The 23,794-nt window shown below is 58.4% G+C and overlaps 1 protein-coding gene across 4 annotated transcripts; it reads left to right on the top strand.

Moving 5' to 3' along the window:
* Positions 1-421: 421 nt before the first annotated feature.
* On the top strand, positions 422-23,415 carry PEG3 (paternally expressed 3). Of its 4 annotated transcripts, XM_065926868.1 has the most exons (11): positions 422-583; positions 4,522-4,597; positions 7,484-7,559; positions 8,010-8,126; positions 9,287-9,762; positions 9,966-10,055; positions 10,720-10,866; positions 10,953-11,053; positions 13,063-13,165; positions 13,638-13,730; positions 13,939-23,415. In XM_065926868.1, exons 5-11 carry the CDS (start codon positions 9,372-9,374, stop codon positions 19,923-19,925), a joined length of 6,912 nt encoding a protein of 2,303 aa, XP_065782940.1. In that variant the 5' UTR covers positions 422-583; positions 4,522-4,597; positions 7,484-7,559; positions 8,010-8,126; positions 9,287-9,371; the 3' UTR covers positions 19,926-23,415. The 4 variants fall into 4 exon arrangements, with proteins under 4 accessions (XP_065782940.1, XP_065782942.1, XP_065782943.1 ...); XM_065926870.1 differs by lacking the exon at positions 8,010-8,126 and having other exon boundaries at positions 9,597-9,762; XM_065926871.1 differs by lacking the exon at positions 8,010-8,126 and having other exon boundaries at positions 9,510-9,762.
* The last annotated feature ends 379 nt before the right edge of the window (positions 23,416-23,794 follow it).

The following is a 23,794-nucleotide window of genomic DNA, read 5'->3' as shown; positions in this document are numbered from 1 at the left end:
CACTTTCTCGTTTGTCTTTAACTTCAACATACATGTTTTTGCCCGCCAGCTTTTCACTTTCTTAGACAAATGTACGGGGTGGTTTGTTTGTTTGTTTGTGTGGTCTCTTCAGAGGATTTGCATTTGGGAGTCGATGGTAAGGCTTTCTCCGTGTGACCCCCCCTTCTTTGTTTTGGGGTCGAACAACCCCCCCCCTTCCAGACCCTTCCTCAGGGCCCCTCGCATTGGCTCCGTTGACGTCAACCTCCTGCCTTCGCGCCAAGCAGTCGCCACGGCAACCGAGGCCGGATGGGCAGGGCTGGGGGTGTGGCGAGGGGCCCTGGGCGCCGCGCACAGCCGTTGATTGGCCGGTGCCCGGCCCCGCCTCTGCGGAGAAGCAGACAAGGAGCCGCGGGGCCGGGGCTCGGCGCAGACGCTGGGAGCCGCGGGAGAGAGAGGTTGGAGCAGAGGATCGGACATGTCCACCCTTGGCTGGTGGCGCCGCTGAGCGCCTGGAGCCTTGTGGGGGCACCAGACCTTGCACAGGCTGCGCTGTGGTCGAGCTGTCAGCCCGGGGCAGGGTGGTGCCTTGAGGTCCGGTGAGGTGAGTCCGGCTGCCCCGGCCCGCACCACTGCATCCGGATGGTGCGCCGGGATGGATGCCGCAGAGCCGGGACCCGGGTCAGCGGGCGAGAGCTGCCGCGCTTGCCTCAGCCGCACCATGTTGCGCGGCCAGCCGGAGTCTGGGGTCGGGTCTCCCATGCCACCTGTCTTGAGCGTAGCCTGTACAGGGACGGCTGATCATCCTGGGCAGGGGGTGGGACGGCCACGGGCTCCGGGCTCCGCAGTCCGCCGGGGTGGGTGCTGGAGCAGTGGAGGCGGTCCCTGACGAGCAGGAGAAGTCACAGGGTGCCCCCGTCTTCCTCGGCTTGGCCTGGGGGCTGCAAAAGACACCCAATCCCCCGGGGTCCTAGACTAGCCAGGTCCCCTCCGGCCACCCCTGCATCCTTGCCGGTGTCTGGGGCGGGGCTTGCTTGCCGCAGTGGCGGCGGGAGGAGCTATGGGCGGGGCCGAGGGTGGCGGTGCCTGCGGGGTGTGTTCTCAGGGCGGTGACGAGCTGCGGCCCACCCACCCTGGAGCTGTCTTTGAAGCGGCGGCGGAGATGGGCTGCAAGGACGCTGTTCTCATTGGCCGGGGCGGGCGGAGGGCTGTCGTGACAGTGGGTCTCAGAAGAGACCGTCCAGTCAAACCCGCCGCCGCGGCGCCATCTTTGATGGGGGCGGCAGAGGCTTGGCCGGCACGCTCCGGCTGGCCAGCCACGGGGGCGGGGCTGCGGGTCGTGGTGCCCGAGTCTGTGCTGTGATTGAAGGCTGAGGGGGTCCTCTGTCTCACCCCGTTTTTGCTGGTCTCGGGTCGGTCGTGGACATTTGCCGCGGACGCTTGCCGCAGATGCTTGCCGCGATGCGTCACCCCTGACCGGCTTGTGGTCTGGTGACGGGAGGGGGGCTTCTTTTTGATCAGCAGGGGCCACACTGTTGTCACTAAGGAGCTGTTGTCCTGAGGGTCAGGGTCACGGGCTGTCCTTGTGCCCGCTGCCTCTCTTTGGCTGCTCTGGGGTTGCAGAGCATGACTCCTTTCTGGACTGCTTTTACCCTGGGATGTTTCTGGCTCCATGCTTTGGTTGGCGCTGTGGGGACTGGGCGGCGGGTACAGCCTAGACGCGTTGCACAGGTGCCCGGTTGGCTGGGCCGAGGGCTTGGGGCCGCGGGCCGTCTGTGGGGACTGAGGGCTGCAGAGTGCTGTGAAGCCCGGCCCGCTGTGACAATGTGTATGGTGGCCGACAGGTGGCGCCGAGGCTCACTGCGCAGGAACCGTTGTGAATAACGGCGGAGCAGCAGGGGTCGGGCTGAGGGAGGGGCTGCGGAGCCCTGCCCTCCCCACTCCCCACTTGTTTGTTGACAGACAAGCTCAGGCTTATTGTCCAGGCGCTGCCTTAAGTAACAGCGAGGGGGGTCTCGGGGCGGGCAGAGGGAGAGGCTGTAGCAGCCCGCCCCACTCAGCGCTGTGTGTTGACTGACAGGTGGCGCCCAGTCTTGATGGCACGAGAAGATGGCACTGCGCAGGTGCCGTCTTGAATGACAGCGCGGCTGGCCGCAGGGGGCGGGCCGAGGGCGGGGCTGTAGCAGCCCGCCCCGCTCAGCGCTGTGTGTTGACTGACAGGTGGCGCCCAGTCTTGATGGCACGAGAAGATGGCACTGCGCAGGTGCCGTCTTGAATGACAGCGCGGCTGGCCGCAGGGGGCGGGCCGAGGGCGGGGCTGTAGCAGCCCGCCCCGCTCAGCGCTGTGTGTTGACTGACAGGTGGCGCCCAGTCTTGATGGCACGAGAAGATGGCACTGCGCAGGTGCCGTCTTGAATGACAGCGCGGCTGGCCGCAGGGGGCGGGCCGAGGGCGGGGCTGCAGAGCCCTGCCCGCTCCGGAGCTGTTTGTTGACTGACAGGTGGCGGCCGAGGCTTACTGCGGAGGCGCCATCTTGAATGGCAGAGGGGCTGGTCTCAGGAGGCGGGTCGAAGGTGGGGCTCCAGAGCCCTGCCCACTCCAGCGCTGTTTGTTGATTGACAGGTGGCGGCCGAGGCTTACTGCGCAGGCGCCATCTTGAATGACGGTGGTTCTGCAGGGGCAGCCCGAGGGAGGGGCTGCAGACCCCTACCCACCTAGTGCTCCGGTGGCCGACAGGGGGCGCCGAGGCTTACTGCGCAGGCACCGTCTTGAATGAACGTGGGGCTGGCTTCAGGGGGTGGGCCGGGGGAGGGGCTGCAGACCCCTACCCACCTAGAGCTCCGCTGACCGACAGGTGGCGGTGAGGCTTACTGCGCAGGCGCCATCTTGAATGGCAGGGGGTGGGCTTTGCTTGCTGCGCAGGCGCCGTCGTGAGTGCCAGCGGGGCTGGATTAGTGGGCCACCACCTCTGGTGTCCCGGGAGACCGAACCTGCCCTGCAGTCTCTGCTGTGCAGGCGCCAGGTGGACCGCTGCTTGCCTCTGCGCCACATCTCAGCGACCGCGTGATGGCGCTGTGTTCCCTGGAGGGGGTGGGGGCGGGGGCTGTGGGACAGGGCTCAACTGTGCACATCCAGGGGTCACGTGGGAAACAGAATCTTAATAGACTTGGGGGAGGGTGGGTTCCTAAGTGAGAGAGTGGAGGAGGCTGTGCATATGAGATTTGAGGGTGGGAGGCTCTGAGGTTGGTAGGCGGTGACTTGAAGGAAAAAAACTCAAGCTCGTAGATGGCCTGGAGCATGTGCGGTGGTGGAAGGTTACGAGGGAGGCGTGGCGTGGGGCGTGGTGGGACAGAGGAGGGGCTGGCAGGTGGGCGGGATTGGGAGGCGGGGCGGGGCGGGGCGGGGTGGCCCCAGCAGGGAGGGGTGGTGTGAGGGGGCGTTGCCAAGTGTGTGGTGGGCGGGACCTAATTATACATCCGCTGACAGCTGGAGAGGGAGGGGGGATCGGGATGGGGAACACATGTAAATCCATGGCTGATTCATGTCAATGTATGACAAAACCCACTGCAATGTTGTGAAGTAATTAGCCTCCAACTAATAAAAAAAAAAAGTAATAATAAAAAAAGCCAAAGGCACAGACCTGAAGGAGCTTCTCCTACGGGCCTCTGATTGAACATATGCTCCGAGTCACAGTGGGATTTGAAACGTGTAGTGTCGTCCACAGGAATCTTGTTGATAACCTAAAATGTTGTGTAAGGTTAAGATATGATGCCGTTACCTCATAGTAGTGATGATGACTATTATTAAGGTCCTAATATAAGCTAGTCTCTTCATGCTGCATAGGTGTGCAGCACAGTAAAACTTCTGGAATTGCATCACTGGTTATCACATGGCAAAAATAGAATTTCAGCTCATCTTTCTAAGTGGTGTCTATATCATTGTTTCACAAGGTTTCCATAGAAAATATCTGTAGATGTACTGCTTTCCAAAATGACATTACTTGATCTGTAATTGCCATGAACTCTGAGGTTGAGTTCTCTGCTTCATTTTTGTAAAATATGTAGAAAATTAATAATGTGAGAACTAACAGAGATGCTGAAAGTAAGGTGCTAAGCACTATAGGAGGCACGTAATTAACAATAAATAGTACTATTTGCTTAGCCATTTTCTCCATCCAGTTTCTACCTGCAGTGTGTGTACCTTGACTTTAAAAGGGTGGCTGGTGCAGCAGAGCTATTAAGTGGGAAATTGGGGTCTTGAATTTCTCAGCCCCAAGTCCTGTGTTTTTACTATTTTGCTCTGCTTATTAGAGAAGGTTCTGAGACACAGACTCAGAGTTGGCTGCACACCCATTGACATGACCTCACTGGGGGAAGGCTGTGATTACAGCCCACAGTACAACGTACACCCCAGGGGGTGAGACTGATGACCCATCCACCCTGTGGGAGGTAAAGATGAAACTGTGTGGGGTCATTTCCAGCCTGGGAATTCCAGGATTTGGAGACTAAATTTGAGGTCTCATGTTTTCTTTTCCTTCCCCAGCTCTGCTCTCTTCTTCTCCGAGGTGATCGGCGGGAGGAAGAGGGACTCGGTCCAAACGCCAGGCGTCTGGGTCCAGGTGAGCTGAAGTCCCTTCTGACAGCGTCACGCCATGCTGGGGATGAGCACGTGCTCCTGAGCCTGACACTTCCCTGCTGCACACGCGCTCCATCTGACCGCAGGCACCGTTTGTGCTCGCTGAGAGTGTGCAGACTGTTCCGGTGGACCGTGGGTTCACCAGATTCTCCTTGGCCTCACGCTACCCTTTGGGGTGTCCAGACTCTTTTCCCAACACTCAGCTACTCCTTCAGGCCTGCCCTTTCTTATTGGGTAGTTAAGGAAGCATGAGAAATTCATTGAGTCTTCTATCAGTCATGACCCTGAGTGGGAAAGGAAGTGATTCCTTGGAGCTCATAGTCTTTTGGGTAATGAAAGACATTGAAAAAAGTAAGGCTGTGTGCAGAGACAGGCAGGAGAACGGAGCGCATGAGAGAAGAGTGCGTGCCCTCTGCTGCCCCTGAGACGAAGGCAGTAACTTCTCAATTCCAGCCCCTCTGATAAGGTAGGGAGCAGGAGACAGGGGCTGGGTCTCAGAGCTCCGTGACGAGGCCCTAAAGTGAGCAAGTGGGACCGGGCTTGGAGACCACACGACGGAGCTGCTGGCACTCCTGGTGGATGTGGGGAGCCTGGGGTCCCAGGGGGCCACGGACTGTCTTACTTCTCCTCCCATGGCCCAGCCACCAGTCCAGCCCCCAATAGTTGAGTTCCTCCCCGTGCAGTTGAGCAGTTGACCCACTGATCTTTCTTGAGGCCAAAGACCCCCACCCCCACCCCTGACCCATGGCCGGAACGCGTGGTGAGTTCCAGCTTTGTTTCAGGCACATTAGTTGTGAGGCCGTGCTTTCGTTTTCTATGCATTTTTACAAAGTAGAAGTAAAGGACTGTAAGATATTCAAAGAGCGGCCCAAATACCCCGCACGGACCACAGGGGCAGCGCTGCTGGCCTGCGGGCAGCCCCGCTGTGCCCTGGTGGGATGGCCCAACTCGGCGCTCCGTCTGCACACAGTGCTCACAGAGCACATGCTTCACACTCATTGTCCAGTGTGTTTGAGGACAGCTGAGCTGGAGCCCCGTAAAGCCCTCTGCCTGGTTAGGTGGTGATACCTCGTCCTGACTGTCTGCCCTCGTTCATCTCCTATCCACCCCACCCGCAGAGCTGATGCCCCCATTGGCCCTACAACCAGAGATGGCCTGAGTCCCAACTCTGTGGGACCCCACCCTCGTTCCCATCCTCTGAATGTGGTCAGACCTTGACTTTTAAAAACCTGCCCTTGACCACTGCTCAACTCACTCTGGGATTCCTGCTCCAAAGAGAGTGTGGTGGGGGCCTGGTAACTAGGGCCGCTGAGAGCCCACCTCCAGGCCCGGAAACCAAACTGGTTCCCTCGGGGCCAGAGTTCAGGGAGGCAGAGGGGACAGCAGATGGCGATGTCAGGGTCTAGGCGGGGAGCCCCAGCAGTGCTGTTCTGCCCTGAAGGATGTGTGAGGGGGGAGGGGGGTGCTCCATGAAGCACTGCAGGTGGGAGAGGGAGGGAGCCACAGGAGGAGGGGCTGCTCTGGGCACTGGCCAGTGAAAGGAGAGGAGGCCCCACAGCTGCTGCGCTTGCTGCAAATTTACGTTCAGATTTCTTTCTGACTGTGAACTTCAAATAACATTCTAAACTGAAATGTATACTAAAGTGTATTAATCATTTCCTTTTTCAGTTTTCCCCACTTTACTAATGGTCCTTACGCAAGTTTTATCTATGTAGTTGTTTGGCCCACTGCGTGGCGTGCAGGATCTGAGTTCCCTGACCAGGGGTCAGCCTTGTGCCCCCTTCAGTGGAAGCACAGAGTCTTAACTACTGGGCCATCAGGGAAGTTCCCAGTTTATATGGAAGTTGGCTTCTACCTTGGTTTGTACGCACCTCCGTACGTTTAAGTACCTACGTAGCTTTTTTGATTTTAATAAGACTATGCCCAATTCATTAAGGCTTCAAACTCAGGCCACCAGAGTGAAGCGTAAGTGGGGTGTTAGGCAGCATTTGGTTGGGGGTGGGGCGTGATGTGAAAGTGGGGGCCTTGTGTCCATTACACTTCTGTGGGTGTGTCTCTGTGTGTGGACATGATTTTGTGCAGCTCTTTAGCAACAGCCATGAGAATTTCGGTATAAACACGCCTCCGTCTATGGCTTTGCTTTCTAAAACTGCATTTTATTCCATGTGGGGACATCTTCATCATTTTCTGTGTACATATAAATGAGTATGTTTGCAGTAAGAATGCCATATATGCTATATACCATTTCATACCCCAGTATTTTCATTTAATGCTTTAAACAGTTTTTACATTAGTCATTTCCATCAAGCGTGAATTGACTGTATCCATAGAAAGGATGACTGTGTGACCTTTAGAAACAATGACGTAAATCCATATGTACTGATTGGAAAATCTATATGTACTGATCAAACATTACTGCGTTTAAAAATACACACACAGAGAGAGCCCCTGGTGTGATCTCATTTTGCTAGAAACGATGTAATATGTATAGCGACTATGGAAGGTTTAGTGTAGGAACAAATGGGATGAAGGCGTGTGGCTTGCAGTTTCACGGGGGTGTGGCTCAGCAGTCATAGCAGTGTGTGTTTGCTTCAGAAGGGAGTTTGGTCTGGAGTTCCGTAGCTCTCTCTTTGTCTTAGATTTCTTAAATCATTCAGGTTTCATAGCAGAAACTCAAAAGCTTTCTACCTCCTGTCTCTGGTTGGTTTATATGATGGGGGAGTGGGCCTTCTCTTGAAGACGATACCTAAAGGCCTTGCCCACAGCGTGGTCTCAGTCCACAGCCACATGGAGAATGAATTTTCTGACACTCTTGACACTTCTTCTGTGTTGATTTGTCCATGTATCTCTTTCTTTAAAATGTCTGCAGGTGCCTGGCATTTTGACTCTGTTCCTGTGGATAGCTACTTGTTCAGAAGTTCCGGAAGGGACCCTGTTCCCACCAGGTGATTTACATACCCAGGGGTGTCCCGTGGCCTCTTGAGAGGTGGGGCCGTGGCCGTCTAGGGGAACAGGTTCTCTGAATCGGAGGCCATGGAGAGCCCGGGTCTCACTGCCCTGTCCCCCCAGGCCCACGGGCTCTGAGGGCCCTGCTCTGGTCAGGCAGTCCCTCTTCGCCAGGCTCAGGGTCAGCTCACGGCAGCTCTCCAGAGCCTGGGGGCTCGCCCAGCAGGCTGTCACCTGGCACCCTGTCTGCTGTGGAGGAGAGGAGGGCAGGGCAGGCCGAGCGGGAGTGGCGGAGGCAAGGGTCTGCCCAGCTGGTGGGCAGGACGCTACAGAGAGAGTGGGGGTGTGTGCAGGGGCAGAGCGAGCCCACCACAGTGAGGCATTCACGCCCCAGTCAGGAAGGCTGCTGTAAGACTAAATAATTGAAACCCCTTTTGTTTTCTCTTTAGACATTAAAAACAATTTTTTTTAAACTTACTGGTTTTCCTTTTAAAACAAAAAAGAATTTTTGCTGCCTGTGGTTTTGTCCTTCTCTGGAAGTAAAGTCAGAAGTACAAAACTGTCAGGTAAGTTACTGCACCCCGACCTGGACTTCTTTGCTGTGCCGCCCGCTTCCTGCTGCAGCGTGGCTGACCACTGAGGACAAGGCGGGGCCAGAGAGCTCGTGGGCCGCTGAGTGGCCCAGGTGAAGGGGGGCGAGGAGCCTTAGCTGATGACGCCAGAGCGAGAGGAGGACGGGGAGTCGGCTTTTATACTCGGCCTGAGAAGTTCTCTTAGCAGGGTGTGGGCAGACCCTAGAATAGAGCCGCAGCGGCGGGAGGGTGAAGGGAGTAGCAAGCGGGTTTCTCTGGAGACCCTGGATCTCAGACGAGGCTGGCCAGAGCAGGAGGAGGTGCGGGGCATGCAGAAGCCTGCTGGCCGCTTGGGCGTGTCCTCACCACTGATGTGAGTAGTAGATGTGGGGTTCCCAGGGACTCAGCGGCGCTCCACCCGACCTTCTGCTGCCTCGCTGAGCTGGGCACCAGGGTCCGAGCCACATGGAACGCCGGCAGGGCCGGTGTTGACCCTGACTTTCCCAGTGAGGGAAGCATCTGTCTCTGATCCCTTCACAGTGGGACCCAGGCCAGTTGGCTCAGATACTTAAGACGCAATTCGAGAGGTGCCCGGAATAGCAGTAGATCGCCCGCCTTTTGGGCACCGGAGGCAGTGGTGCAAACAGGAGCCCAGGGCTGCCCTCAGGGTGACGCCGCGGGGAAGGCATGCCTGCTGCCCGCAGACGCAGGGCAGCCACGCGGCTGCTGCGGTGGGGACGTGGCTAGTGTGGCAGAGGAGCCGAGCTGCTGACTTCAGGGCCCTTAGCCTGGCCCGCACGTGTGGCACAGGCAGAGCGCAGGCGCAGAGAAGTTGCCCAGAGCACCTGAAGCCCGGACGGCGCGGTCACGTGTGCGCGCGGCTTTCCGGTGCTGTACACTGAGGCCGTGGGAGGCACGCGGTCCGTGGCCCCGGGCCTGCCGAGAAGGGACCGAGTGCAGGGTGCGGGCTCCGAGGCCCAGGGTCGCAGAGGCAGTCAGGAGCAGGGCGCAGGCCTCCCACTGCAGGCGTGCTGCTTGCGACTCCTCGCATGTGTCTTTGTGTCGGGGGTGTGGTGCGGCGCCCGCCCTGGGCCTGTCCTCCCGCCGGGCGGGCCCCAACCCCTGGGACATGTGTGTCTCCTTACGATCCGCAGGTCCCTGAGCACTGACAGCCCCTGCTGCCGCGTCTGCCCTGTTGGCGCATGTTGGGTTCCTCCAGTGAAACTTTTCCTTAGAGACATGCTGCCTCCCAAGTCCTTGTCCGCCACCAAACCCAAGAAGTCTTGGGCCCTAAACCAGTATGAGCTAGACAGTGACTTGTCTGAGCCGGACGCCGTCCCAGGAGAAGGCGCCACTGACTCTGAGTTCTTTCATCAGAGGTTTCGGAACTTCCTCTACGTGGAATTCCTTGGGCCTCGGAGGACCCTTCTCAAACTCCGAAACCTCTGCCTCGATTGGTTGCAGCCGGAGATTCGCACCAAGGAGGAGATTATCGAGATCTTGGTCCTGGAGCAGTACCTGACCATCCTTCCGGAAAAGATCAAGCCTTGGGTGCTGGCAAGAAAGCCGGATAACTGCGAAAAGCTCGTTGCTCTGCTGGAAGATTACGAGGAGATGTACGAGCCGGAAGGTGAGCCAAGGGGGAGGCGGGGCCCCCGCTGCTCTGGCAGGATGGTTCTGGGGGGCCGGGGGTGGGGGGCTGGATGTGGCAACCCCGGCCTTTCTGCCCGCAAGGGGCGGGGGCGGTGGAGAGGGGGCGTGGCGGGCGCCCTCGGGGCTAAGCTCATGGGCAAGCGTGGCTGAGCCCCTGAGCCGTGTCTGGTGTCCCTTCAGACGACAACAGCAGCGACACCCACAGCGAAGGCGGAGTGAGCCGCAGGGCCGCGGAGTCCCCGCCGCCGCGCCCCGCCCTCCCCTGCTGCGGTGAGTAGCCGCCCGCGCCGCGGGGTCTGCGCACAGCCCTTTGCGGGGGCCCTGCTGCTGCTGCGCGGGGATCTGGGGCGGGGGATTCTGGGATGGCGGAATGAGACGTTTTCATCCGGGCAGACGCATCCATGGAGTGAAATACAGCTTCTTATTGTTCAGTGATGAGGGAAGACGTTTAAAATTTCGAAGCTGTTTGGAATTTGCAGTAGGTTGTTTCAGGCTGTGCCCACAGCCTGCGGGAGGCGAAGTTCATCGCCACTTTGCCTGCACAGCTGTTCGTTTGTTCAGGGTGCTCCAGATAACTTCCTGAAGCAGCAGTGCTCTGGGGACGGTGCTCTCTCTCCATAGTCAAGTGCGGAGCACGTTAAGACGGGCCGGGGTTGGCTAGGCCGCGGAGGGTTGGCAGATGGCCCTCCTGAAGGCGGAGACCGCAGGAGCCGGGACACCGGGAGAGCCTGAAGCGGGAGCGGACCCCCGAGAGGGCATCGGCCCCCGGAGAGGGCATCGGCCTGACCGAGGCCCCGGGAGTGGGTCCAGGCCCCGGTGTCGGGGGCAGCTGCCCCTCGGCATGGGCCCCGGCTCCCAGGGGAGAGCAGGCGTAGCGCACGGGCGTGGGGGGTGTGCAGAGCACGCGGTCAGCTCCGCATGTCTGCATCCGCAGGCGACCGGGACCGGGACCAGGACTGGGACCAGGACTGGGAGCGAGACCGGGAGCGAGGCCGGGCGCGGGAGCGGGAGCGCCGCCGCGGCCGGAACCGGGACATGGAGTCACGGGACCGCTGGCCGTCCGTCCGGAGCCCCAGGAGCAGTACGTGTCCCTGCGACACCCCCCGCCCCCGACTTGCCCTCGGGCCTACTGCGCCGCGTCCGCTCACGCTGCCTCTCCCTCCCCAGGGTTTCACCAGCGGGACCCCGCCCTTCCTCTGGCGGAGAGAGCCAAGGAGAGAGAGCACAGACGCAGGGACTCCCTGCTGGATTTGGACGCCAGATCCGAGGTGCGCCCAGGTTTCCTCTCGTTCTGGGAGGGCCGTCTTCACTCCGTGTTGGAGGTGCCTTTCTTTCTCGGGAGGCTGAGTTATCTGCCACCTACAAGCCCACCAGGGTTGGGGAGAGAGCCCAGGGGTGACCAGTGGCCGCAGTGATTGCCGCCTGCTTTCCAGCTCATTCACGGGGTCAGCACTCGTGTCCCCTGGCGGTCGGCTGTCCCATGCACAGAGCAGAGGGAGAGGGCGCTCAGGTCCCGGAGCCGAGAAGAGTTGAGTCTGCAGCCTGGCTCTACCACCTGCCAGCCCGCTAGCTGCACCAAGCCTCAGTTTCCTCATCTGTGAAATGGGTGTGACGACAGCCTCAGCAGGGCTGTTGTGAGGGGTGCACAGTGTGTGGCCTGGCACACAGTGGGCACGCTGTCACTTCCAGCCCCTGTGCACTAGGGACAGGGGCACGGGCAAGGAGGGGCTCGAGAAAGATGGCCGCATGCGACGTGGCCACGTGGAGGAGGGCACCCGTGCAGCCGCGTGAGAGCGCGGACCCTGCTGAGGGCTGCCCACTGGTCGGGCCAGCTCAAGTCAGAGCAGCGTGCTCTTTCCTGGGAACAGTGCAGTCCAGAAGGTCATGCATGTTTGTGTCACTCAGATTCGGCCGACAGGAAGGTGTGGGAGGTGCCACTTCCTTCTTCCGTTGCCTGTTGGGGTCTGTTAGCACCAGGGGTGGTGCCCTGTGGTACCCTCGGCCCCCCAGTTCTTGACCTCATCTGCTCTCTGCTGGCCCTGAGCTAGGAGCTCCTGTTTCCTCCTGTCCCATGGCAGACACACCTGTGCTCCGCCCACCCCCACGGCGTTTCCTGCACTGTGATAACTCGGGGAGGCCTTAGGAGGGGGCGCTGTCAGCTCTGAGTGCCCCTGGACTCCGCAGCCTTGGCCTGGCGAGGGGTTCGTTTCTGAAGCCCTGCTTCGTTTTGCCAGGGGTTTTGTTTCTAATTGCTGAACTCTGGCACTTGTATGAAGGAGGTTTTCTTCCCCTTCAGCCCCAGTGCCTGTGCTTGTTGGTTTTTCTCGGTGGGAGCTGCACCTAACTGTGCCCACGTCACTTTGTTCTCTTTGCTGCACTTGCACATGGCTGTCATGTCCTGTGCCACTCCCGGAACCATAGCAGATTTAATGTCAAATATCTTTACACAATAGTTCCGTAGTGACAACAACTTGCTTTCTTTACATAATTTTTTTTGTTTTACTTTTGGGCCCGGCCACATGGCGTGTGGGGTCTCAGTTCCCTGACGAGGGACTGAGCCCACGCGTCCTGCAGTGGAAGCCCGGGGTCTTAAGTGCTGGCCCTCCAGGGGAGGCCCACCCAGTCTTCCTGCACACTTGGCCCCACGTGTAGCAGACCACGTGGCGGGACATGCACACCTACTGTTAGCCCCTCAGCTCTTCGCCCCAGGTCAGCGGCCCACGCGACAGGGCCCCTGCAGCGTGAGGGGGGCAGGTGGACACCCTCCTCTCCATTTCACAGATGAGGTCGCTGAGGTTTGGGAGGACTTCTGTTCCCAGCTTGCTCCGTCGTGAAGGTGCTTGAGCTCCTCTGACCCTGGCGTTCCTCTGGCTCCGTGCCCCTCCTGGGGCCTCAGCAGCGCTCCCGGCCCCACCCACACCTGCGGGTCTTGCTCACCCCCCAGCCCACCCTGAGCTGTCCCCCCGCCATGCCCGCTTAGCGCCGACTCTCTGCACCCCACTTTGTTGTTTACTGTTCTCTGATTGTTTCTCTCCAACCAAATGATAAGCTGCATGAGGGCAAGGAATATGTGCCCTCCGTCTTTGGGAGCTTCCTCAGAGTGTAGCGCCAAGGTAGGTACGGCGTAGGTCCCTAGTAGAGCCTGACCAGAGCACTCGGAGCCCCCGGCGCCATGAGCACTTGCCGCACACTGTGTGTGTGTGGCTCCCGCGCCGCCGGCGCGGTCCTGGCCGCGGGCGCCTGGGCAGACCCCCTGAGGACACGTCTGCTGTTGCAGGAGGCGGTGCTGTACCAGGACATGGTGGCCCTCACTGAGGATCACAAGCCCCAGAACCCGATTCAGGACAACATGGAGAACTACCGGAAGCTGCTCTCCCTGGGTGAGCGCTGAGAGGGGCCACGCGGCTCCTGGCGGGGCAGGAGTGGGAGGGAGGAGTCCTGTGACCCGCTCCGACGGGGCTGTGCCCAATGACTCATCCCAGGGTGCCGCCCTGCGACTCCAGTCTGCTCTGAGGCAGGTCCGCAGTCCTGGGTGGCTTCCCCAGGGGACACGTGGTTGGGTCTGAGGTGGCAGTGGGCCCGTGAGGGGTCGTGCGGGCCATGACAGGTGGGGAAACTTGTGGAACCAGAGAGCCAGCAAGGACTCCCTGGGTTTAGGGGCGCTCGGAGGCCTCTGCGCAATCTTGTCAGCAGAGTCTGGGGAATTAACCAAGAAGAGACGGGCAAGGGGCCAAGGAATGGACAGTGAGGACAGGAGAGTGAGACACAGGCCCCCCAGGGCGCGCTCAGCACCCGAGCGAAAGCCCGTCGTCGGCAGAGACGCGGCTCATGCCGTGTTCTTCCTGCGGACAGGGGTTCAGCTTGCCGAGGACGACGGCCACTCACACATGACCCAAGGCCACTCGCTGAGGTCAAGGAGAAGTGCCTACCCGAGCACCAGCAGAGGTGAGCATGAGGCCCTGCGGCAGGAGCGGGCGCCGGGTGCACGCGCAGACACGGCGGTGTACACACACTGCCACACGGGGGGGGGCGTGCACAGACACAGCAGCACACAGTCACACGGGGTGTGCACACAGGTATGTGGCGGCGTGCAGTGACACTTGGGGGCACGCAGTCGGGGCCCCAGAGAGTGCTCACACAGGGCTTCTTCCAGGTCTGAAGACAGCGCCCGAGACCAGGAAGTCAGCCCACCGGCGCGGCATCTGTGAGGCCGAGTCCTCCCACGGGGTGATCATGGAGAAGTTCATCAAGGACGTGGCGCGCAGCTCCAGGTCCGGGCGGGCACGGGAGCCAAGTGAGCGGCCACACCGGCTCTCCCGGAGGCCGGGCGGCGACTGGAAGGAAGCGTCCTTCAGCAGGAGGGAGGCGGGAGCCTCAGAGGGGGGCGCCTTTGGGGGAGGAGGCTACGGCTGTAGCTCAGACCTGGTTTCCAAAAGGCGAGCTCTGGAGAGAAAAAGGCGCTACCACTTCGACGCGGAGGGGCAGGGCCCAGTGCACGATCCCAGGGGCGGGGCAAGGAAGCGGCCCTTCGAAAGCGGCGGTGAGGCCCGCAAGGCTGCCAGGGCGGTGGGCGGCAGCAACCTGGGCGCGCCACCCGTGGCCCTGTCGCAGCCGCCAGACGTCGGGGCCATGCCCTACGTGTGCGACGAGTGCGGGAGGTCCTTCGCGGTCATCTCCGAGTTTGTGGATCACCAGATCGTGCACACCCGAGAGAGCCTGTACGAGTACGGGGAGTCCTTCGTCCACGGCGCAGCTGTCAGTGAGGCCCAGAGCCGGCCCGCGGGCGCCCGGCGCCCCGAGGGCGCACAGGCCGCAGGCGCCGCCGGCCCGGCCGAGCGACGGCAGGGCCTGGCCCGGGAGCACCTCGGGGGCAGCGGGGACGAGGAGCAGCACGAGCGCCACCTGCCCAGCCCCACCTCCAGTGCGCTTCAGAAGATGTACAAGAAAGACAAGTTCTATGAGTGCAAGGTGTGCAAGGAGACCTTCCTGCACAGCGCGGCCCTGATCGAGCACCAGAAGATCCACAGCCGTGAGGAGAGGGAGAGGGAGCGCAGTACGGGCGCCGTGAGGCGCACCCCCATGCTCGGCGAGCTGCAGAGGGCCTGCGGGAAGGAGAAGCGCTATGAGTGCAAGGTCTGTGGGGAGACCTTCCACCACAGTGCGGCCCTGCGGGAGCACCAGAAGACCCACAGCCGCAGGAGCCCGTCCGACAGCAGGGCCAGAGCCTTCGAGGAGACCTTCATTCCTGGCCAGTCCCTGAAGAGGCGCCAGAAAACCTATTCCAAGGAGAAGCTCTACGACTTCAGAGAGGGCGGGGGTGCCTTTGGGCGGAGCTCAGACTTCATGGAGCACCAGAAAATTCATTCTCGGAAGAGCTGCTTCGACAGCCGAGGGTACGAGAAGCCGCTGCTCCACAGCATGTCCATGCCTGGGTCTCAGAAGAGTCACACGATCACCAGGCCACCTGAGGACGAGGACGAAGACGACGAGAAGGCATTCACCATCAGCAGCAACCCCGAAGACAGCCAGGAGGCCCGTGCCTATGACAGGAGCGCCTACGAGAGGGCCATCTTCCACAGCCTGGCCGCCTTCCGGCCTCCCCGTGGCCTCAGGGAGGACGGGGAGCCCTCCACATACCTCTCAGGCCTTCGTGACCCGCCTCAGAAGACCCCGGCCTGGGAGAGCCCTTACGCTGGAGGCAGACACAGCTTCTTCAGGAGCTCGGTCTTCTACCGTGCGTCGCGCCCCGCCCCTCTGGACCACCTTGCCGGGGAAGGCCCCAGCGGGTGGAAGAGAGATGGTGAAGCCTCCGGCTCCAGCTCAGACGGCCGCCAGCACCAGAAGGCACGCTCCAAGAAGAAGAACATCGAGCGCAAGAATTATGACACCTCCATGATCCCCTCGCTGCGTTTTGGTGAGCCTCAAACGTTTCGCCCGAGAGAGAGATTTTACGAATGTCAAGAGTGTGGAGAGTTCTTCGTCCGTAGCTCTGAGCTGGCTGAACACCAGAAGATCCACAGCAGAAAGAAGCTCCCCGGAAATAAAAACTACCTACGGTCTGTCCTTCGCAGCCTGACCTCCACTGACCCTCAGACCAGCTACCAAGGCCAGTCACTGCAGATGAGTTATGTCCAGGAAGCAGCTCAGACCAGTTATGCTGAACTGGGAGCTCAGACCAGTTACACCGAAGAACCAGCTCAGACCAGTTACACCGAAGAACCAGCTCAGACCAGTTACACCGAGGCACCAGCTGAGGCCAGTTATACTGAGAAACCATCTCAGACCAGTTGTATTGAGGAACCAGCAGCTCAGACCAGTTACACCGAAGAACCAGCTCAGACCAGTTACACCGAGGCACCAGCTGAGGCCAGTTATACTGAGGAACCAGCTCAGACCAGTTACATTGAGGAACCAGCTCAGACCAGTTACACTGACCCAGCAGCTGAGACCAGTTACACTGAAGAACCAGCTGAGGCCAGTTATACTAAGGAACCAGCTCAAACCAGTTGTATTGAGGAACCAGCTCAGACCAGTTACACTGACCCAGCAGCTGAGACCAGTTACACTGAAGAACCAGCTGAGGCCAGTTGCACTGAGGAACCAGCTCAGACCAGTTGCACTGAGGAACCAGCTCAGACCAGTTGTATTGAGGAACCAGCTCAGACCAGTTACACTGACCCAGCAGCTGAGACCAGCTACACCGAAGAACCAGCTCAGACCAATGACACCAAGGAACCAGCTCAGACCAGTTGTACTGAGGAATCAGCTCAGACTAGTTACGCTGACCCAGCAGCTGAGACCAGCTACTCCGAAGAACCAGCTCAGACCAATTGTACTGAGGAACCAGCTCAGACTAGTTACGCTGACCCAGCAGCTGAGACCAGTTACAATGAGGAACCAGCTCAGACCAGTTGTACTGAGGAACCAGCTCAGACCAGTTACACTGACCCAGCAGCTGAGACCAGTTACACCAAAGAACCAGCTCAGACCAATTACACTGAGGAACTAGCCGAGGCCAAGTATACTGAGGAACCAGCTCAGACCAGTTGTATTGAGGAACTAGCTCAGACCAGTTACACTGAGGAACCAGCCCAGACCAGTTATACTGAGGAACCAGCTGAGGCCAGTTATACTGAGAAACCAGCTCAGACCAGTTACGCCGAGGAACCAGCTCAGACCAGTTACATTGAGGAACTAGCTCAGACCAGTTATACTGAGGAACCAGCTCAGACCAGTTATATTGAGGCACCAGCTGAGACCAGTTATACTGAGGAACCAGCTGAGGCCAGTTATACCGAGAAGCCAGCTGAGGCCAGTTATGCCGAGGAACCAGTTCAGGCCAGTTATACCGAGGAACCAGCTCAGACCAGTTATATTGAGGAACCAGCTCAGGCCAGTTACACCGAGGAACCAGCTCAGACCAGTTATATTGAGGAACCAGCTCAGGCCAGTTACGCCGAGGAACCAGCTCAGACCAGTTACGCCGAGGAACCAGCTCAGACCAGTTACGCCGAGGAGCCAGCTCAGACCAGTTACGCCGAGGAGCCAGCTCAGACCAGTTACGCCGAGGAGCCTGCTCAGACCAGTTACGCCGAGGAGCCAGCTCAGACCACTTACGCCGAGGAGCCAGCTCAGACCAGTTACGCCGAGGAGCCAGCTCAGACCAGTTACGCCGAGGAGCCAGCTCAGACCAGTTACGCCGAGGAGCCAGCTCAGACCAGTTACGCCGAGGAGCCAGCTCAGACCAGTTACACCGAGGAACCAGCTCAGATCAGTTACATTGAGGAACTAGCTCAGACCAGTTATGCCGAGGAACCAGCTCAGACCAGTTACATTGAGGAACTAGCTCAGACCAGTTATACTGAGGAACCAGCTCCGACCAGTTACATTGAGGAACTAGCTCAGACCAGTTATGCCGAGGAACCGGCTCAGACCAGATACGCTGAGGAACCGGCTCAGGCCAGTTATGCCGAGGAACCGACTCAGGCCAGATATGCCGAGGAGCCGGCTCAGGTCAGATATGCTGAGGAACCACCAGCTGAGACTAGTTACGCTGAACTAGTAGCTCAGATCAGTTATGCTGAACTAGCGGCTCCAACTAGTTATGCTGAACTAGCAGCTGAGACCAGTTACTTTGAGCCACCAGCTCAGGCTAGTTATACAGAACCAGCTGAGACCAGTTATGCTGACCCAGCCGCTCAGGTCAGCTTTGAGGAACCACCAGCTGAGGCTAGTTATGCTGATCTAGCAGCTGAGATCAGTTATGCTGAACTAGCAGCTGAGAGTAGTTATGCTGAGCTAGCAGCTCAGATAAGCTATGATGAACCACCAGTTGAGACTAGTTATGCTGAGCTAGCAGCTCAGATCAGTTATTCTGAACCAGCAGATCAGACTAGTTATGCTGAGCTTGCAGCTCAGACCAGTTACTCTGAACCACCAGCTCAGACCAGCTATGCTGAGCTAACAAGTGAGACCAGTTACTGCGAGCCGCCAGTTCTCAATGAATGTAAGGAGTGTGGGGAATGCTTTGCCACCGTTGAAGAGCTTGGCAGACATCAGAAGATCTATGCCCGAGAGGATTTCCATGACGGGAAGCTGTTTGGAGAGCCTGTGCTGCCGGACCTGGGCCTGGACGGGCCTCCGGAGGAAGAGACGGAGGAGCAGGAGGAGCAGGACGAGCCCGAGGAGCAGGACGAGCCCGAGGACCCCGAGGACCCCGAGGACCCCGAGGACTCCATCTACGGCTGTCAGGACTGTGGGCTGGGCTTCGCGGACCGCGCGGACCTCCGCGACCACCAGAAGGTCCACCGCCGGGAGCACCTGGTGGACAGCCGTGAGTACACACGCCCCGCGGTGCACGCGCCTCCTGTCAGCGAGTACCAGAAAGATTGCCTCGGGGAGCAGCTCTACGAGTGCCCGGCCTGCGGGGAGTCGTTCGTGCACAGCTCCTTCCTCTTCGAGCACCAGAAGGTCCACGAGCAGGACCAGTTCTACGGCCACAGGCGGTACGAGCCCTTCATGCAGCCGCTGATCGCCGCCCCGCGGCGGCCCCCGGCCCCGCCGAAGAGCGCCCCCTTCGGGGCGGCCCTGCAGTGCCAAGTGTGCGGGCAGGACTTCATCCACGCCTCCGTCCTCAGCGAGCACGTGCGGAGCCACGCCGGCGAGGGGCTGCCGGATCAGGGCCAGGGCGGCGCGGGCGCGGCGGGGCCCGGCCCGGCGCCCACGGAGCCACAGCGAGACCCGGGCGAGGAGCAGCGCTACGAGTGTGAGACCTGCGGCGAGTCCTTCCCCAGCCAGGCCGACCTCCAGGAGCACATGCGGGTGCACGAGAAGAGCGAGCCCTACGACTACGGGGCCGCCTTCGTGCACACCTCCTTCCTCACGGAGCCGCCCAAGAGGGACTGGCCCTTCTACGAGTGCAAGGACTGCGGCAAGTCCTTCATCCACAGCACCATCCTCAGCAAGCACCAGAAGCTGCACCGGCAGGAGGAGGGCGCGGCCGCCGCGGCCGCCGCCACAGCCCAGGGGGCCGGGGCCGAGGCCGACGTCCTCGTCCCCCGGGAGGTCCTGCGCATCCAGGGCTCCAACGTGGAGGCCGCCGAGCCCGAGGTGGAGGCCGCCGAGCCCGAGGTGGAGGCGGCCGAGCCCGAAGTGGAGGCGGCCGAGCCCCTCGGGGAGGCCGAGGGCCCGGAATGGGAGGCCGCGGAGCCGAGCGGCGAGGCGGAGCAGCCCCACGCCGAGGCGGAGCAGCCCGACATGGACGCCGACGAGCCGGACGGCGCGGGCATCGAGGACCCGGAGGAGCGCGCCGAAGAGCCCGAGGGTGACGCCGACGAGCCGGACGGCGCGGGCATCGAGGACCCCGAAGAGGAGGGCGAGGAGCAGGAGATCCAGGTGGAGGAACCCTACTACGACTGCGGCGAGTGCGGCGAGACCTTCCCGTCAGGCGCCGCCTACGCCGAGCATCTGAGGGCGCACGCCAGCCTCATCATCCTGGAGCCCGCCGGCCTCTACGGCGAGGGCGCCGGCGGCCCCGAGGGCGGCCGGCCCGACGACGAGCTCTTCAAGTGCGACGTGTGCGGGCAGCTCTTCAGCGACCGCCTGTCCCTGGCCAGGCACCAGGACACCCACACCGGCTGAGCCCCGGGGGCCCCCGGGACCCGACCCTCCTCACCCACACACACCAGACCCACCGCGACAGCCCGGACTGCACCCACCCGACCTGGACTTCAGACCCTCGGCTCGGCGGCCGGGGCCTCCGCTGGGACCCGGCCCCCTTCACCCACGCACAACCGGACCCCCGAGCCGGCCTGCACTGCACCCTCCGGCCTGGATTCCTACCCTCGGCCCCCGGGTGCAGACGCCGGCAGCTCCCTGTCCAGCACAGCAGGTACACGCGGGAGAGCAGGGCGCCCGCCCGCGGGCCTTGGCGGCTGCAGAGAGCACCCGTCTGTGACCGCCCGCGGCGCCGCCGCCTCCGCGATGTACCCAGAGCACACACAGCGCACTGGACTGTGACCCTCACCGCGGCTCCCCTGCAGCCGCACCTCACCTGGTACTCTGGTTTTGCTGTTTTATTTTTTTTGGAGGAGGAAGAGAGCAACAAATTACAATATATTTGTAAGCATTTTAGAGCTTTAGAAAGATTTATTGTGTGCTGTTTGAACCCTATCCGTATCTTTTTGACTGACTGTGTGGTTCCTTATTCTTTGCATAACCCCCTCACGGTGTAGGCATGAAAGGCAGAGCGTCTTGCCCACTTTGCTGTGTGAAGGGAAGCCTCTCTGCTCCCTTTTCAGGCGCCTCGTCTACACTGACACTTTTGAAACCTCGTGCTGTGTAAGCCTTTATCATATGTGGATTGGCCTTTTGTAACCTCATTGGTTGGTTGCCACCTTGTAACCTTGCAGTGGTTCTCATGCAAAAAACACTACAAGTTTTTGTTATTTTTATTTTTTTAACCCACCTTGATGTCTCTTCGATAGTGAATTTTACAAAAGCCGAAGCTTTTCCCTGTGAGTCTTACATCCTTGCCTTTAAAGAGTGGGCTGTAACCATCACTAGATCACGCGTGCCTAATGAAGGTTGAGAACCACTGGAGGAGGGGGCTCTCCTGTTGTAAATAGGGACGAGGGGCTGCAACTTCATTACTTCCCTTTGCGCGCTTCCTGCCTTAAGTGACAAGCAGCGACGTGGCTTGGCCCTTCCGTGCCGCCACATGGTGAGTTTGCACCCTGGGCGCCCAGGAGCTAGTATCCTTAGAGCTTTCCAGCCTGAGACTTAATCCTCCTCTCCACCTGTCTGACCCTCAACCAACCCCGTATCTAACTTGCATTTTAAAAAAAAAAAAAAACTTTCTTTACAGCCAACTCAAGCTCAACATGGACTCAGGTTCCCCAGCAGCCTTAATTTGTTTCGTTGCCATCTGTCCCCCCCTCTCAGGAAGCGCCCTCCTGACAAGCACCCCCGCTGTCCTCAGAGCGGCCCCGGTTTCCCGCGTCCTCGTCCCAAGCTGACCTCACCGCTCTGGGGTCTCCTGCACCCTGTTCTGTGCCCTCCCGCTGCTTCCCCGCCCCCTCTTTGCATAATGACTATTAAGAAATTTCTTGGCTTTGAGTTGGCTGGCAAAAAAATTTAAAAAATTTTTTTAAAAACTTTAAAAAAAAAAAAAAAAGAGGATCTTGTAGATGCAGTGAGCAGAAGTTAAGAGCAGATCATCTGGGAGAGCAGAGCGAGGAGGCCTGCTCTGGAGTTGCATCCGGACCCCCCTCTCCCAGGTCCCTGCCACGAGGGCTGGGGAGAGCGTGTCAGAGCTGGAGGGAACGCCAAAGTCGGGGAGAGCCAAAGCAGGGGGTCCTGACGCCTCCCACAGACCTGGGAGGTGGTGTCTGAGGGAAGGAACATCGGAAGCAGGGACTGGAAGGCCCGATGGGGGGTGAATGAGTGAGCAGGGTGTCCTGGCAGTTAGGAGAAGGGGCCACTTGGTGGCCTGAGGGCAGCGCATCACGAGACACAGCATTGGAATGGACGCCCCGGCACCCCGAGGGGCCGCGGGGCACAGCATCGGGGGGCCCGGGCTGAGAGCCAGCCTGGGCGGCGTGGGGGTGAGCCTGGCGTTCATCGCTGTCGGCGGCACCAGCTGGTAGAGTGTTTGCAGAGAGCCGCTTGCCGGCGTCCGTTCCAGCCGTCCTTCGGTCGGTGAGAGATCAGGAACAACTGACAAATGCCAAAAATAGGAGCAAGGTGAAGGGAATGTGTCCGTGGACTCCGAATGCAGCTGTCTAGAAATGATAATCATGGAGAGTTATGTAGTGGCGTGGAGATATATTTACAGAATACCAAGTGGAAAAAGCAGGACACAGAATTATATTTATACTACAATTATAGCTGTTTAAAAATGTATGCTTATAGTCAAAAGCTGTGGTGGTGTTGCTGTTGTAGGCTTATAGTTGACCATTATTTTCTTAAATTCCTTGAATGTTCTTTATGATAGTGTTAATCAAAAGTTTATAATCACGTTTCCATTGTGAACATAATTTGAGATAATTATTCAGGCACTTGGAGAATACAGGAAAGTGGAGGGAAAAAAAAAAATCCATATACCCACCATCCAAAGATGACAGATCTACTCTTCACTATATTGTTTATCCTTGTTTCTGTGCACAGGCTTAAAACTGTGTCCCAAACGTGTACTCAGATTAAGTGTTACCTTTGTGGAATTACGGTTACACACTTTCATCTTAATGTTTTCAGATGGCCCTTAAAATAGTTTCCTGATAACAAAGTTTATTATGCTTGCTTCAATTAGCAAGCATAATACACACCCAGAGGAATAATTGAAAAATGCAAAATAAATTAGAAAAAACAAAAAAGTCGCCCATATTCCCAACACCCAACAACTACTGTTAACATCTTGATCTGTTTCCTCCATCTCGTATCAGTGCACAAGCTTGTGATTTATGACCGTGGTGATTATGTGTGCATAAAGTCTACAATGAAAAAAAAATTACAGAAAATAATTAAAGTAGTGTTGTCATTGTGGGATTATGGTTAATTATCTTGTCTCAAATTTCTTGAATGATCTTTGGTGTTTTGAGTATTAAATCTTATGTATGTTTTTCCATTAAAACTCTTAATACATACTCATGGCATACTTTGGGGGAGATTTAGTAAAGCAAAAGAAATTCACGTATATTCCCGACACCCACCAATCATTGCTGTTAAACCTTGATCTGTGCACAGTCTGAGGACGGGGGTGTCAGGTGAGAATGTAGAGGGTGGAACGGGAGAGGAAACATGGGAAGCAGTGAGGAAACGGTTGTGTGGTCTTTGCGGCGTGAGGCTGTGGGGCTCGCTTTCCTGGAAGGCTTGTTTCCTCGTCCCAGTCACCGACCTTTCATCACGGGCACCGCCATGGTAACCGCATTGTCTGCTCGTGGTAGAGAGCTGGCAGTTACAGCAGTGTGGAAGAGAGGCGTGCCCCTGTCGCCATCACCCAAAGACCGCGGTTAACATCTTGACATGTTTTCTTCATCTTGTTTCTGTGCACAGGTTTTTGGTTTGTTAGTATGGTTGTGGTCGTTCTATCTGTAATCGTGTCACCAATAAAAATAAAGTTAAAAGTAAGATAGCTCTCAGCCTCTTCTTTTGTCCATTTGAAGTGTTTGGGGTGGTTAGCAAAATCCAAGCACTTAGTGTCCCCTTAAGCCCTACAAATCTCATAGCTTTTTAAATTATTGTGTATTTCAAGAGCTCACTTCTAAGGGGTCTCTCAGTACTACACAAAGCCACATTTGTAACTGCACTAATAAAATTAAAAGATACATCTCAGTAATGTTTTTAAACTTGACATTAAACGTTAAGTTTCACTTACTTTGAGTCTGCATTTAAAATTTTAATCTCATCCAAATAGAATACTCCCTCAAACACAAACTAGAATGATCCCCTGTAACATAAAAAACATTAATACTGTGATTTGGAATCTCTTTGTATTCAGTCGTGTCCGACTG

The sequence above is a fragment of the Muntiacus reevesi genome, chromosome 2 (genome assembly GCF_963930625.1).
Source record: "Muntiacus reevesi chromosome 2, mMunRee1.1, whole genome shotgun sequence".
Lineage (NCBI taxonomy): Eukaryota > Metazoa > Chordata > Mammalia > Artiodactyla > Cervidae > Muntiacus > Muntiacus reevesi.
The sequence above is the reverse complement of the archived record's forward strand: the minus strand, read 5'-3'. Positions and strand labels throughout refer to the sequence as shown.

Bases quoted from the DNA above. Each gene is read 5' to 3' on its own strand.
- PEG3 (XM_065926869.1), top strand. From the start codon at position 9,372: ATGCTGCCTCCCAAGTCCTTGTCCGCCACCAAACCCAAGAAGTCTTGG. The intron at 10,056-10,719 runs GTGAGTAGCCGC...CTGCATCCGCAG, and splicing joins CCCCGCCCTCCCCTGCTGCG to GCGACCGGGACCGGGACCAG. The intron at 11,054-13,062 runs GTGCGCCCAGGT...CTGCTGTTGCAG, and splicing joins ATTTGGACGCCAGATCCGAG to GAGGCGGTGCTGTACCAGGA.